The following is a 16,265-nucleotide window of genomic DNA, read 5'->3' as shown; positions in this document are numbered from 1 at the left end:
AGTAGAACTTACAATCCTCCAGTTTCAGCCTCCCAAGTGCTAGTATTACAGGCATGTGAGCATACCTCACTTCTTAATTTTAAACGTTGGAATGGATGTTTGTACTTTCTGTTCTCAATGGGGGATTCTTTGGGTACCAAATGAGCCAGTGAGTGGTTATAAAGGCCATAGACATGGACTAGTGTCAAGAGGGTAGTGTAACTTTTTTTTTAAGGTGTTATGTTATACCAGGGCTCAAGTGTCATGGCATTGTAGATAGCTGTGGTTTGTACGTAATCAGAGCATCGAAATCACATGAAGTAATCATAGAAAGACACTACAGTTTCTCCCCCCAAGTCAGCATCCCTATCAGCTGATGCTCTACAGAGCCAAGCTAAGCCAAACCACACTAGTCTGCAAAGTATCCTCAGTGCAGGAATATTCCTCCTTTCCGGGAAGAGCCAGTAATGAAATGTGGCCTGGTGTCTTCTTGTATATACACTCTTGTTCTCAGAGACTGCAAAACACCAATCTGCTTCCCTAAAACTTGTCTGGACTGCCCCTGCTCAATAAATAATGTGACAAAGAAAGAAATCATGGCTGGTCTTACTTTTCCTGGGGCATCCTGGTGTAGAAATGTGGCCGTGAATTAGTTTAAAGGCAACGGAGTGTTGGGTTTGAGGAGTGAGTCTCTCTAAGGTGTTCGGAGTGCACATCTTCTGGCGATAGGTGCTTCTTAGCCACACTTTGCTTTGTTTTCACACTCTGTGTTGCAGACTGCTCTGTCCTTTATGAAGGGAACTTTGGCCACTACACAGTAATACTTGTGTATGGCTTGTAGCTCTGGTCCTCTCAGCACCACAAATGGCAGTCACCTGAGAGTCCTCTCAATGTGCAGATTTACTTCCCTGTATCTGGGTTGGAAGGGAGACGGGGATTGTGCATTTCTTTTTTTTTTTTCCCTCTCAGAGATAAAATCTTGCTATGTAACCCACAAGATCCCCAGACTTGCTATATAACCCCAGGTAAGCCTTAGACTTGGAACCCTATCTCAGCCCCTCAAGTGCTGGGATTATAAGCATGGGTTGCAGCACATGCCATAATTCTGGGTTTCCAACAAGACCCCCCGAAGGACACCTAAAGAGCTTGAGTTTACATGACAGGACTGTCACCCAAGCACCTGGACTCTTGTGGATAAAGAATGGGGGCCTTAAGGAGTTCAGAGGCCACAAGGATACTAATGATGACATCATCGCAGTAGTAGGCTGAGCCAAAAGTCAGATACACACAAGCGCTGGTTGGAAAATTAAATCTGATCTCATAGTTCTGGTGTGGGCAAGATGCCTAGAATGGATGATGGCTGATTTATAGTGGAGCCTCTTGATGGGGAGCTATTACAACCTTTTACAGATCCTTCCAGTGCACCTGGAGGTGGGGGAGGGGCACCTGTGGTATATGAAGCAGCAGGCAGTCCTATAAGTATCTATTTAAATGATAAAAATTAGTTACAGGAGAATCTAGTTACACAAAGTTAAAAAGAAATTCCCATTTTGATAGAGGTTGGAAATTAGTTGTTGTTGTTGTTTTTTCCAACTAGGATTCAAAGAATCAAAATAGAGACAGTTACAATGTCAATAAAGGTTCAATCCTAGAAGAAAAACATGCCAAGGCCAAGGACCCAGTTGTTCAGTGATCTCCAAACTAGGCCTTTAGTGGCCTTGTTTGTCAGGGCTAAAGGCTAAGGTAACACCTCATTTCTATGAAGAAAAAAATCCTCCTAAGCATGTCCAACTTAGGGAAGGCATCAATCAGCAATTAATTATCAGTAATTGTGAAGCTTGCAGAAAGAGAACCAATTGACTCATTGTCTACAAATTTTATTTTCTGAAAACCTAAAAGGTAGCTCTTAAAATTTTATAAGATATTTATATTGTATTGATGGGTCGTTTCAAAGAGACTATGAGGTGGATTGTTTAGAGTTCATATGGTCCCTCCTCCAGTAGACCTTTCGTTCATGAGGCCATTTCCCTAAAAATGAATAATCACGAACATCTTTGGCATCTACAGAACCAACAGTAAAAGTTTTAAGTCATTTGAAGATGAATCACTGTGTCTCGAATCTCTTTGGCTGTTGCTTTCTTAGAATATCTTGAATGTTTTCCACAATAGCTAGAGGTGATACTGCCTTCTTCCCCACTCCCAGCTCTTTCCTGTTTACTCTGTTTGCCTATGTGTATCATCAAAGCATTTTTGAAATAGGAGGGTGATGGGATTCATTGTGTGTTTGTGTTTGCATTTACTTCCAGTCCTTAAACCATAAGTTAAATATTGCCATCACTGGACGCAGTTAAATATTCCTCCTTTAACTTGCAAACCTTGAGTGTCTGGGTATTAGATAATTCACTGCAGAAGTAACTGATGCAATTTGGGGCAATAACAAGTAGCTCTCCAGAAGAAGGGGGAAAAGGAGTCTTGAGAAAATGAATGTCGTCTCTTAACGTAATATAACCATTGGCAAGCTAAAATATTTAAAAGCTTCGGTGATCCTCAATACAGGCCATTCCAGCATTGTGATAAAATATTAAATTAATTCAGATAAAAGGATAATTCATCAGAGCCACCAATGCAGTAGAACATTGTTTCTGGTGGTTTAGCCGCACCACAGAATCAAAGCTCAAAATGGGCTCAGTCACACTGGTCCCTGCTCTTTTCACGGGCACAATTGCCCAGCGCCCGTGCATTTGCCAATGGTAAATCCTGAGCCCTTAATCACAAAGTAGTCTGGCTGTCCTGAGCATTTTATGGTCACAGAGTAGAGTCCTACAGTGGTAATGATTATTCTGTTGAATTTATCCAGCTCCCTGCCCTTAAGACCACACTGAGTTCCTTGTTCCAAATGACATAGCCAGAAGTGGTTATTTCTAAATTTCCTATGTTAAGTCAAGATAATAATATGGATTTCTGCTACTTTATGCACAAAGGCTAAGTGTTTTTCTCTCAACTAAAAATGTCACTTTTCTTAAATATTTCAACTTTTCACATGAGTTTCCTAATAGGTTTTTTGTTGTTGTTGTTGTTGTTGTTGTTTATTTATTTTGAGGAGATTTTGCCTGAATATTTATATTTGCACCACATGTGTGCCTGGTAGCTGTGGAGTTCAACAAAAGGTATCAGACCCCCTGGAATTGGAGTTGTGGGTGGTTGTGAGTAATTTGGGTGCTGGGAATTGAACTCAAGTCCTGTGCAAAAGCAACCAGTGCTCTTAACCACCAAACCCATCCCTGTCACATGAATTTCCCAAAAGCCAGTGGTATTCCCAGCGCTCTGTGTCTTGTACTCATTTGGAAGAACTATCTTGCGTCAGCTTAAAAGATAAATGAGAAAAGGTTGCCACAGTTATCTCTGCCTTAAATTCCCAGGACTCTGTCTGCAAATGTATCAAATATAAGACTTCCCTGTTGTGAGTTCCTATTCTGCCCTTTTCACTGCCAGGAGCAAGATGGACATGGAGTCTCCTCTCTCTCCAGCTGCTCTGCTCTGGGAAATGCTTGTTGGGGTGAGGGTGGGGGAAAGGACAATGCCCACTCTATAGGGCTGATGTGATTGTGAGTCAGCCTTAGCAGGTGGAAGGCGTTCTTGCCTCTGTTTGATAACTCTGCAAACAAACACTCGAACGATGATAACGCGCACTGTTCAATACCACAGCTCAAGAGGTGTGGTGTAAACAGGAAGGAATCTGGATCCACAAGGTCTACACAGGGGTTAGGAACACTGAAGAACTGCAGCTTCTTGATTAATTCAGAACAAAATGAGGATCCATTGACATTGGGAAGAGTCATGCCTCAGTGTCTGGGAAAGGTCTGGGGAAGACAATCACATGACATTTACTAAGGAGAGCAGCAATCAGTCAGTCTGTGCTGCTTTAACAATATCTGAACTGGATGTGGTGGTATATGCCTGTAATCTCCGGTTGGGGGAGTTGGAGGGTTATGAGTTCAAAGTGACCCTCATCTACATAGAGTTTGAGGCCAGCCTAGACTCCATGAGACTCTTTGTCTTAAACTAAAACAGTAACAACAACAATAAAAACCAACAACCAGTATCTGTGCCTGGGTAGTTTATAAAAAGCAGAAATTTATTTCTCACGGTTCTAAGCACAGGGCTGAGAAGATTCTGGAAGATTGAGTGTCTGATAGAACTCCACCTTTCCTCATTCAGAGTAGTGACTGTTGCTGTGCCCTCCAGAGAGAACAAGCCCTGCCCCATTCGTAACAATGAGATCCTTCATTGAATCACACCCCCATGTCCCTACAACCCCATGTATTGTTACCTCAGTGAGGAATAAGTTTCAGTGCATGAACTCTGCAGGGCATTCAGCAGGCAGTAAGTCTTCAGCTACAATTAGCAAGGCAGAAGGGGGAGGCCACAGAAAAGGAAGCGAACGAGAGAATTCAGAGTTGGAATTCTTTTTTTTTAATGGAGCTGAGGATCGAACCCAGGGCCTTGCGCTTGCTAGGCAAGCACTCTACCACTGAGCTAAATTCAAATGTCGTCAGTAGTGTCAAGTATGTCACAGGTGAGAATTTGAGAATGTGTCTGCACTAACTGTGGAATGCATGGCAGGAGGGAGAAGAGGAGAACCAAGTTCATAGAGCAGGAGGGAGCCCATGGTAATATACCCTCCAAATCCTTGGAATGTGTAGAATGAGAGATAAAGTCAGACATGAGGAAATAGTATTTTGGTTCTGCCCACATGTAGAGATCCTTACACTTTCATGCTTAAATGGTGTTTTCAGAGGAGAAAGTAGTAGAAAGACATACAGGGAGGAGATCTTAACGGGGGTCTCTCTCTCTCTCTCTCTCTCTCTCTCTCTCTCCTCTCTCTCGCTCACTCGCTCGCTCTTTTTCTCACTTTTGGCAAAATCATATTCAGAGAAATCATGGAGAAACAGCAAGCCAGTGAAAAGTTTCCAAATTCTAGGAAATGAGTGGTGATAAATGCAGTAGAGACCCTGAGCAGCCAAGAGCTCCCTCCTAGCTGGGGTCCCTTTCTCGGGATGGACATGTAGGCACCAATAATTATTCCAGACTACCTTTTAACTTCAGGCTAATAAGTCAAAGCATAAGATTTATATAAAAGAAATGCCCATTTAATTTATTAAATCAGACTCTGGCTAAGTTATTGGCCATTACCTGTGACTTGGTAAGACATGAAAAAGTCAAGAGGAAATCTAATGAGGGCTTTTTATCCATGTGGGAAAGGTCATTGCAAGCATCAAATATTGAATTTTAGATCAGTGCCACACTGAGTAGGTATATATTATAACTCAAATTAGACTTCAAAAGAACTAATTTGCTTGCGATTCTATCATTTAAAATAATCTCTTGTAATAAAACTGACTTTACAGGAAGATATTAATCGCATACTTTAATGCTGTCCCTTCAAATTGTTTTAATGGGTCCGTTTGAGCAGAATTTTAATTTTTCCAGTAAATTGACTTTTTTGTCAACTTAAAAGAGAATTTAAAGGATGATAGTAAAATATTACAAGTCAAATAAATCCAGATTTAATTTTCTTTTGCATGGTATTAACTAGTGATTGCCTTGAAATATACAATTCAGTAAACTCAAGACACAGCTATGACTAATTAATGACATACTTAAATTGACCAAATATTAATATCATATGCAATCTATGTGCCTCTAGTTTTTTTTCTAATTATAATGAAAGTATCAGGTGAACTTTTTGTAAGATAAGGTTTACAAATCTTCTGATTTTTTTTTTTTTTTTTTTTTGGCAGCAAGTACACTCAAATGCAAAGTTACGTTCTATTTTTCCTTTTCCCCCAATAAACTTTATTTAAATGGTGAAAGGTGTAATTGGAGGATTTTTCACTAGACCCTCAGGACTTTGGATGAATCGGTGATATTCCATAAGGATGTTTTGGTTTTCCTGCTTGGTTTTTTAAGGGGAGGGGGAGGAGGGGTAACTGATGGGATTCTTTGGAAAACAGACTCTAAAGGGAAGAAAGCCAGGAGCTTCCAGCTCAGGTCACACGCATGATGCTCAGGGGCAGAGATGGAAGATTAGCCCAGAGAGTTGGCAACACTCAGTGTCCGTAGGACTATACCTTGGAGGACAACGTGCCTATATTTAGTTCCTGCTGCATTTGGGGAATGCAGATGTTTTCCAAGCAAAGGTTAACGACTGAATGGAACAGACTGCCCATTTATAACCCTTTCCTCGCCCATCCACATGTTCACAGAAGATGGGGATAAAGAATGTAAATTGCTTCAGAGACTGTACCTTGCCTAGCTTCCATGGTGTTAGCACCACCATGATATGGGTTCCTTCGTGATCATTGTATAGATACGTGGGGAGTCTATGGAAAGAAAGAGGTAGTTAACCGTCAGGGTTAACCTCTGGAGGAGTGAAGCAGCAGCCGGATAGCATTCTCCCTCTGCCGTCCTCCATGGGGTCGAAGCCCAGCAGGTCAGTTGCTAGCCATAGCTTTCCTGAAGGAACATAGTTTTTACATGTTAGGTGGCGCCAAATGACAACCTGTCCCACATTCCGCGATAGTCGGTAGGAACTGCTGCTGCAGCTGTGGTCTTGTGACCATACATTAATTAACCAAGGCCACACTTGCTTTTGTTTAGATGAGCTGCTTCAGAAAGAGCAGAACTACTCCGATGATGTCTTGGCCAACATGATCAGTGAACCCAGAATCAGTTACGGAAACGATGCTCTCATGCCGTCTCTGACTGAAACAAAAACCACTGTGGAGCTTCTTCCTGTGAACGGCGAGTTCAGCCTGGATGAGCTCCAGCCGTGGCATCCTTTCGGGGTGGACTCCGTGCCAGCCAATACAGAAAATGAAGGTAAGAGTCCCTCGCTGGAGCCCAAAGCCTTCTGGTGTGTGCCCGTGTGTTTTTTATTAGGATGACAGGCCCTGCCTCAGACTGTAAGATGGAGAGAAATCAAGACAGACACATGTGGGCCTACACATATACATGCCTACATACATACGTGCAGACATACATACACACACACATACACACACACACACACACACACAAAGAAGTAACTATAATAAGTAATGAAGTTGTTACTATGTGTCTATTAAAATAATATATCTATTACATAAAGATGATTTTGGATTATTCTTTAAATTTTAATGCTGTGGTGTAAATATACCGATATTTCGTAGCACAGATAGTCCTATTTTTATTTCTCCTTTCTCTTGGTAGATTTACATACATAGTGGTACATCTACCAGCTGCCCAAGATCAGTCTGTGTAACATAAGGAAACCCCATCTCAAATTAAAGTACGTAATAAAACACATAGGCTATGCCACATGTTACTGTTTGAGAGAGACAGAGACAGAGAGACAGAGACAGAGAGATAGTCTTGGACACTCAGAAATCCACCTACCTCTGCCTCCCGTGTGCTGGAATTTGAGGTACCAATAAAGAATTTTTAAAGATTACTCTCACCAAGAGGTTTATTGCTTCCATGAAATCATATTTGACTTGTGATTATCAGCTTTTGGCCCAGAATGCCCACCTTTAATGAAAAGGGTGATCAAATTAAGGGCATACAATCTGACCATCAAGAGAAGCTTTGACAGGGTCTGTATAGTGAAATAGACAGACTCTGAAATAACCTTCCTTGGCTACTGACTCTTACATGAAAATTCAGATTACACTAAATGCAGAAATAGGCAACCTGGAAGCTTGCTTCGGAATTAAACAGTTTCATGCTAAAAGATGTCAAGGCAAGGCAGCTGTCAAAATTATGGAACTTGTGCTAAATTGTTTTTTCCTACCGAAGTTCAAAGAGTTAAGTTTTTCTCAATCAATACATTTGCTCTCCTGGGTCATGTAGCTTTTCCACAGGGACTTTGACAAAAGTACCTGTTTAGGAAACAGCATCTATTAGCTTATTTTGCCATTTTTACATGTTCGGTATAAATTGCATGCACACAAACACCTTAATTTCTTGAAACTAAGAATGTTTTCCATGAAGTAGCAGGATTCTACCTGCGACTTTCCTCAGAATGTAAAAGCACTCGACAAACAAGTGGGGGGGGGGGGGTTGTTTGTTTGGATTTTGGTTCATTTGTTTGATTGGGGGGGGCATTGTTTGTATGTTCGTTTGTTTTTTGAGACAGGATCTCTCTATGTAGCTCTGGCTGCCTTGGAACTCATTTTGTAGACCAGGCTGGCCTCAAACTCACAGAGATCTACCTGCCTCTACCTCAGGAGTGCTGGGTTAAAAGGCGTGCTCCACCACACCTGGTCAGCAAGCAGTCTTCAAAGATATGCTGCAGAAATCCTTGTGTAGACTTTTTTTAACAGCGTAACAAACCAGTTTGTTTCTTTAATCTGAAAAATAAAAGACAGCTTAGAGACATAATTGACTTCCCTATTTCTTAACATTATCCTAACAAAACAAAAAAAAAATGTGTCATTTGATTTTCAAAGATGGGGTAATACCCATATACATGGTATTATATACATTTGGGCCATTTAAAGTCATTGTTGCCCATGTATAGACTGTAATGAGATGTATGTGTATATCTGAAAATATAGTCTCATTTTATAAGCTCAATGCATACTATATTGGCTCTTAATATTAGTAACACACACTGTGACATGAGCTTAGGAAGCAATGTGTACACATATGTAGACACACACCTCACAGAGAGAGATACTCTTGAGTATTGTCAAGATGTTCATGCAAAGCCTTAGTTAAGTCCCTGTGGATGTATATCCTACATTCAGTTCTATATCGCCTGGGTTTCATCTAAAGCAGACATTCTTGCTATAAAGATCTGCTATTGGGGCTGGGGAGATAGCTTAGTCAGTAAACTGGTTTTGCTTTGTGAGCATGAAGACCTGTGTTCAGTCCCCAGTTCCTGTGTATAAAGCTAGGCATGGTGTCTCCAAGAAGGTAGAGAGAGGTAGATCCCTGAAGCACAATGGGCAGCCAGCCTAGCCTCCTTGGCAAGGTCTTGGCCAGTAGAAGACCCTGTCTTAAAATTCAAGGCTCCTGAGGAATGACAGCTAGGGTTGATCTCTGGCCTCCACACATGTGTGCAAGCATGTGCATATGCATGCATGCATGCACACACACCTGCTAATGATTAACTGCTAATGATTAACAGCAGAATCTCATATACCAGTAGCAGAAGAGGTTGGGAATATAGTTAATAATGCAAGGGCTTATCCAGCACATTTGAGGCCATCTATCCATTCAGTCTGCAGCAACACCAGCTTAACATAATTTCCCAGAGGAAAACAGTCCTTATGTTCTCCGAGTCTTGAGGTATGGGTCTCACTTTTATCGGTCCAATACCCAATTAGAGCAGATACTTTAAAAAGCCTTTTCAACAATTAATAAACTTTTGGTTTATTTTATTTTCTTTGATAGTCTGAGGGGTGAATCCGGGGTTTGTCCATGAGTTGTGAGTGGGCACCTGTGCTTGTCCACCCAGAGGCCCGAGTAGGCCTTAGTATATCTTCCTCTAGCACTCTGCGTTATTGCCTCAAGACAGGGTCTCTCACTGAGCCTGAAGCTTGCAGTTTCATGTAGGCTGGCCAATGAACTCTCGGGATCCACTTGCTTCTACTCTCAATACCGGAGTGATACACATATGCTGCCATGACTGCATTATTATGTGAGAGACTCAAACCTCATGTTGGCAAAGCAAGTGTTCCTATCCACTGAGCCATCCTACCCCAGCCCCTGCCGGTATTGATGGGTGTCACTGGGTAAATAGAGGGAAGAGTGTGTTGTTTCTAAGAGTTATCTGCAACACTGTTTTCCCGGGGAGACCTTGCCAGTCTGTTTTATTCAAAGATGAACTGTTGTGGGCTGGGAGTTAAGGTCTGAAGTAGAATACATGTAAACTAGGCTAACACATTAGACAAGGGTCTAAACACATTCCCCTTGGGACAAGTAGCCAGGACTTGCCCCCCAGTCCTGATGATCAAGTCTGAGATTCCTCTGCAGCCCTGACATGTGACAGCGCTCACTTTACCGCGTCTCTCCACCCATTTTCCCGTCTGAGATCGTTTTGTATCTTCCTTCCTTGGTTAAAGGTAGGACAAAGAGCCTTATGTGGGATAGCATGGAAAAGCTCTTAGAAAAGTGCCTAGAATCCATGAAAAAAAAAACAACTTTTTAATGGGGCCTGGATCTTGTTAGGGAGGCTTTGTCATTCTTTGTCCAGATGACTCACCATGAGGCCTAAACATTACGTCCTTCCAATTAATAAGTATGGAAAGGCATATAATAGTATACTCCTGCTCCTCCTTCCCCTGGAGATCTGTTCTCTGTTCTCCCCGCCTCTCTTTCATATGTGCACACCCTGAGCTACTAAAAATACCTGCAGTTCTCAAAGGATTTCCGAACATTGTCCTTGAAGCCCTTATCATCATTGCTTCTCATGCTTGCCAGAAAAGTGCTGTTTTTCTTACCAGAGACAATCAAGATCGGTAGGTGCCTGGTCATTTAGTTCTTTTCCTGAGAAAAGAACTAGGTAAGAGCCCAACGGGTGCATGGCTGTGATGAGACAGTGTTTCCAGGACACAACAGGGCAGTTAGTTGCAGAAATAAACTCAGCAGTTGAGAGAGTACGTAAGAGACCTGCACAGGATCAAGCCAGACTAAATCCCTGCAGAGAGTGAGGAGGTGATCATGAAGGTCCACCCAGCTGAGCACATTGGCAACGGATGGCTGCTAAGAGACAGGGAACCAGCTGTCGTCAGAATGTAGCTCAAAGTCTAGTAGATGTCTCTCCACCACTGCGTATACTGGCAGTGCTGTGTGGACTCCATAGGTGGAAAAAAAAAGAACCCTTGAAGATGGGAGGGAATAATGGCAGAGGGATGAAGGAGGAATTGGAGTTGGAGGCCTTGATCCAAGCACACTGTATACATGACCAAAATTCTCAAATCACTGAAAAGAAAATGGGTAAACAGAAAACAATTTCCATATCATAAACAGTATCCTAAGAAAAAGTTTGTAGCAGAATTATGTTCTTACCCAGGTTTGATGAATAGCACTTAAAATAATGTCTTTTAGTTTTTATATGCACTAATATATTTTCATTATTATCATAATAATTGTGGGTTATTTATGAGACCACCAGCTCTACACCCTGCCTTTGTGCCAGAGACACAGATGCTTCCCTGAGTCAAAGGCACATTTTCTAAGGTATGACCTTCAGAGCGAGTGTAGCTTGTTATGGTCACACCGGCAACCGCCACACCATTAAAGCCTCTCATCATCAAGACAGTTAAGAAAAAGTACAGTCACCCTTCAGCTAACCCCATTTTACTGGAGTCATAAAATCACAATACGCATTTGTGATGCAAAATGAAATATGGAGAAACTGTCAATGTCATTGTTGAAATAACCAGACATGCAACCAATGTAGTCTTATAGTGTACGACCTTTCTGAGGACGATTTTTACAACTAATTGGTCCTTACCGCAATAGGAAGCGCAGGTGATAGTATTTTCATTTTTCCGTAAGAGGAAACAACGTCGAGTGGCCGTTTGCCCAGTCACACACCTTGTCGATGCTGGGCCTGGGTTTCATCGCTACCTTCTTTCTACCCACCACATTGCCAGTCTCTGCATGGGCAAAGTGACTTCTGCCTCTTGATGTCCCCAAGTCTCTTACTGCGCTCGGAAATACCTTTTGCTCGTATTATGAAGACCGTACACTGTCCTTCTGGTCCCTCCCGCTCTTCTTGCCAACGTGTGCCATCCAGAACAGATTTGGGTTTGTGGTCTCTACTGACTACTTGGCCTGTAAGCCTCTGGGAGCTAAACAGTGGAAACTGCTGTTCCCAAGGCCTCCATGCAACTCACCTTGGTCCCCTCCACTCCCGTGCTCACATTTCTTGCTCGTTTTCACACTTGCCAGACCTGACTCAGGGGACTCCCTCCTCCCTTGACTTCATCAGCCCTTCAGATACTTGTTAATCCTAAAGGCTTGATTGCCCTCTCCCTTCCTTATTGCTTCAAAAACCAGTATCAGCTCAGGCAAGTATTTCCCTGGGAATGCCAACTGGTGCAGAATCATGGTCAGGGAATTACTATACCTCAGACGTTGTTTTCTTTGGATCAGTCCCAGAATGCATACAAAGGAATAATTGTGACTCTCAGCAAATATGAAAGGAAATGGTCTCCTTTCATACAATTCAGCTTAATGTCATCTGTCCAGAGGAACTTGCCATTTAGAAAGAGAGACCGTAAGAGCCCATGGGTTATCCCTTCTGCCCTCAAACTAAGATGGAGTTTGCTTCACTAAATGGCACATTATGTGGCAAGGGAGGCTTTGCTCTCCTGATAAACTCATATTTGCATTTCCTCTGGCAATCAAATAATCCTTTTGTAGTTAATTAACTGTAAAAGAAGATAAGATTGGACAGTTGCAGAAAGAGCTATCTTTAAGGTTTACTGCTGGGCTGGGTATATAATCCATTTTATTTGTAATCAAAAGCCAAGAAACTATTTCTAACCTAGCTCAGAGGAAATTCCACTCTCCCCAGCCTTCTTCTGTGATGCTACTACACATCCTGGTGAGTGCTTTTATGAACAAACTAAGGAAACACGTTGGCATGTTAGTGGCGCTAAGCCTTTGGAAGTGGTACCCCTCCCATCCTTGGTGCCCAGGATTAGCTTGTGAAGGTTCTTTTTCCAGCTGCTCCTTTTCGTAACTTGTTTATTGCACATGCTTTTTTCCCTGCTCTGCGTTCAGAAGCCACGACTTAACCATCTTGATTTGTCTTGTTTGCTCTCTGTCTCTTGCTTCCTGCCCCAGTTGAACCTGTTGATGCCCGCCCCGCTGCTGACCGAGGACTGACCACTCGACCAGGTATCTGACGTCACCCCACTCCCGCACTTGGCGCTTCAGCAAACATGCCTCTCTGGATTGCACATGTTACCGAATAGAATTTAAGATGACTGTAGACACCAAACTTTACTTCAGATTCTTTGCTTCTCCTTATGCTTCATTTCCCAAGTTCCTACATAATCTACTTTTTGTTTCTGAGCTTTCCTTTTGAAACTCAAAAACAAGTCTTTTCAAATGTGGTACTCCTTCTCTTCATTTCTTTCTTTTTAATAAATGGGCAGTATAATATGGACCCTGTCTCCAAAGATGGAGAGGTCCAGGGAGGTAGAATTTCCAGTGGTGAATGGTTCTTGCTACAGGCCTCTCCTTTCTTTCTTGGTTAGCATTCATGGGGGGTCCTCAAGTGGGCTCAGACTTTTGTAAGTTACTAAAATAGACACGATTTCCTGAAAATACCATAATTGGTATTTCTCCAGATCCAGGAATACTTTTTGTCCTTTGTGGATTATATAGCTAGTGGCTAAAATAAAAGAACAGATGTATATGCATAATTTTGCATAGTAGCCCTTTGTTTTTTATATTACAAATTTCTTCACTATCAAAATAGATACTTCTTTTTATACAGTTTCCCAAGATGAAAAAGAAATGTGTTTTGACCCCCTGTTCTCTGTTTAGTCTCTGGCTAAACTTCTTAAGAATAATGTCACTCCACAAGAGTCATAGAACATGCCTGTATCTATACTATGTACAGCCTCACCCCACTGGTAGTGGCCAAGAAAGTTAATCAGAAAGAAGAACATTGGTAAACTGAAAAATCTGTATATTCTGGAGAGAGGTTTTTGGTGTTTTTGTTTTTGTTTTTCCAAATAGCACATACTTACAATAGCATGTGTACTTTTTTTACACCCACATCCCATTAAATAGTCAAGACCATTGGTAACCTTCTTTGGGAACATCAATAAAGGGAGGTCAGTCTTTTTTTTTTTTTCCCCCTGTTTTAGATATATCCCTAGCAAGACCAGATATGGCCCTGCTCCTTTTCTTGCCAATAAAATCTCTCTGGCCTTGGCTACTGCCAGCCATGGTCCCGCATAGACTTTGAGAACCCTTCTTATGGTGTCCTCATGACCTCAGGCTGTGATTCCACACAGGAGCAGGAACTGTGGAGTAACCCTCACAGCTGACCTCATTGATCTTTCGAACCTCCTGTCTGGGTGCTTTTAAAGGGACCTGAATTATAGTACATTGTACACCATTTGGGCTCTCCTAACGCCCTCCTTAAGGCCAGTGTCAGTAAGTAAATCTCCAAAGAGCCAGCAACTGGCATTCCCATTCTGCTCAGCCAGCTAGTGAAGCCCAAGGCAGGGGCCAGTATGGTTCTTACCACAGCTAAAACTAGCTCAAGCTGGTCTTATCGCCAAGACTTTTTAAAATGGTACTATTCATTTTATTTTTAAAACATGACTTACTTTTCATCTATAAACATAAAATGTCATATTAAGGCTGATTTTATTAAATACCTATATTGTATAAGAATGTATTTGTTCCTGTTGAAATAATTGGGAACTAACACATGCCACCAGCCAATATCTCTTTCACTTTATTTATTTTAACCTAAGATGTAAAAGACATTTTCAAACACTGGCAAGCAGAAGTGATCTGTTTTGAGAGAAGAGCTATTGGCATTCTGCAGGTCAGGGAAAACCATCTAAAGTCTTTGCTGTAACATTAGCAGAATTATCCCATGAGAGATCAATGTAGTAAATAATGTGGAGACTCAGAAAGAATAAATGATGAGGTCCCTGCTCCCAGGAACCTGAAATATAATGGAAAAAACACACTTTGCATATAGAAAACAGAGAAATACATGAGGGCACACAAAGATGTTTGTGATGAGAACAGAGAGAACTGAATCGGGATGTGTTTCCAGAGAACTCTCTGTAAATGAGCTTTCCAGAAAGAGGGGAGTGTAAGGTTTAAGGCACATGGGGTAGCGAGGAAGAAAAAAGTTCCATAAAGATCAGAAAGTGTACTGGGCTGGTCCTTGTAAGACCCGTATCCTTCAGAAGATAGCCACCAAGGAGAAAGAATATATACACTGAACATGAGGAGGAATCTAGCTAAGCCGTGTTTATGAATGTGGTACTTGCTTGAAATGTCTGAGGAGCTGTGTAGGGTCTATCTGTACTTTTGTGCTTGTAATGAGTCTGCCAAGTATTTAGAGAAATGAATTCCTGTGTTGTCTACATTGGATTAATAACTCCCTGCCTTGTCTACATTGGATTATTACATCCCTATGTTGTCTGCATTGGGTTATTACATCCCTATGTTGTCTATGTTGAATTATTACATCCCTATGTTGTCTACATTGGATTATTACATCCCTATGTTGTCCACATTGTATTATTACATCCCCATGTTGTCCACATTGGATTATTACATCCCTGTGTTGTCCACATTGGATTAAAACCTCCCTATGTTGTCTACATTGGATTATTACATCCCTGTGTTGTCTACATTGGATTATTACATCCCTGTGTTGTCTACATTGGATTATTACATCCTTGTTTTGTCTATGTTGAATTATTACATCCCTATGTTGTCTACACTGAATTAATACATCCCTATGTTGTCCACATTGGATTAATACCTCCCCATGTTGTCTACATTGGATTAATACATCCCTATGTTGCCCCATGTTCTGATAACTCCATAGCCACAATTTATGAAACCACCACACATTTGATTCTACTTTACCAAATTGCATCTTTACACTTTCCAGACTTAGACACCCTTCCCAGGATTGCCCTATGCCATTGCTTTTGAATAATCATTCTTGTCATGCCAAAACAAAGCCAGAGTATGAGTTTTGGCTTACTCCTACCCACCCCCAGCCCCCATTGTTACATCACCATGATGAAGAGACTTATTTCTTCTCTTTCACATCTGAAAAGCCAGCGTGTTGTAACTTTTAGAATATAATGTTACCCACAAGCCACAACAATAATGATGCTGATTTCTGGGCATAGTGACTATCATAGTGCCTATCTCTTCCTGGAATGTTTCCAGGGAAAATTAGACCTCTGAAAGACAATGAGAAAACACATTAGCAGGCTCTTCACTTGATTTAGTAAGCTACCCTTCCATTATACCCTATCCCCAACATTCTCCAGGCCTAACAATCTGGTTTTGTGACCCCAAGAGATGTTTTCCTATTGATTTATTCCATAATTCTATTACTTTGTTAATCTCTTTGGAATGGTATTGCTAAGTGTGTAGAAGAACGTCTTATAAATTATATGCATGCTAAACAGAAATGGAATATCTTTTCACTTTAATTTCTAAAACATATTTACATCTTAGTTTTAAACCCCGAATTATTATTTGAATCACGGCATACTTTAGCAGTT

General features: G+C 41.5%; 1 protein-coding gene across 4 annotated transcripts in view; it reads left to right on the top strand.

Moving 5' to 3' along the window:
• LOC118594338 (amyloid beta precursor protein) overlaps positions 1-16,265 on the top strand; it is a 227,216-nt gene that overhangs the window by 198,229 nt on the left and 12,722 nt on the right. For 2 of the 4 annotated variants that reach the window (XM_036204208.1, XM_036204210.1), the window contains 2 exons: positions 6,640-6,861; positions 12,823-12,876. In XM_036204208.1, the coding sequence (XP_036060101.1) occupies positions 6,640-6,861; positions 12,823-12,876 (276 nt within the window). The remainder of the gene's footprint in view (positions 1-6,639; positions 6,862-12,822; positions 12,877-16,265) is intronic. The other 2 variants (XM_036204209.1, XM_036204211.1) reach the window with 1 other exon arrangement.

Source organism: Onychomys torridus, chromosome 12 (assembly GCF_903995425.1).
Source record: "Onychomys torridus chromosome 12, mOncTor1.1, whole genome shotgun sequence".
NCBI classification, from domain to species: Eukaryota; Metazoa; Chordata; class Mammalia; order Rodentia; family Cricetidae; genus Onychomys; species Onychomys torridus.
This window is presented reverse-complemented; position numbering and strand designations above follow the sequence as displayed.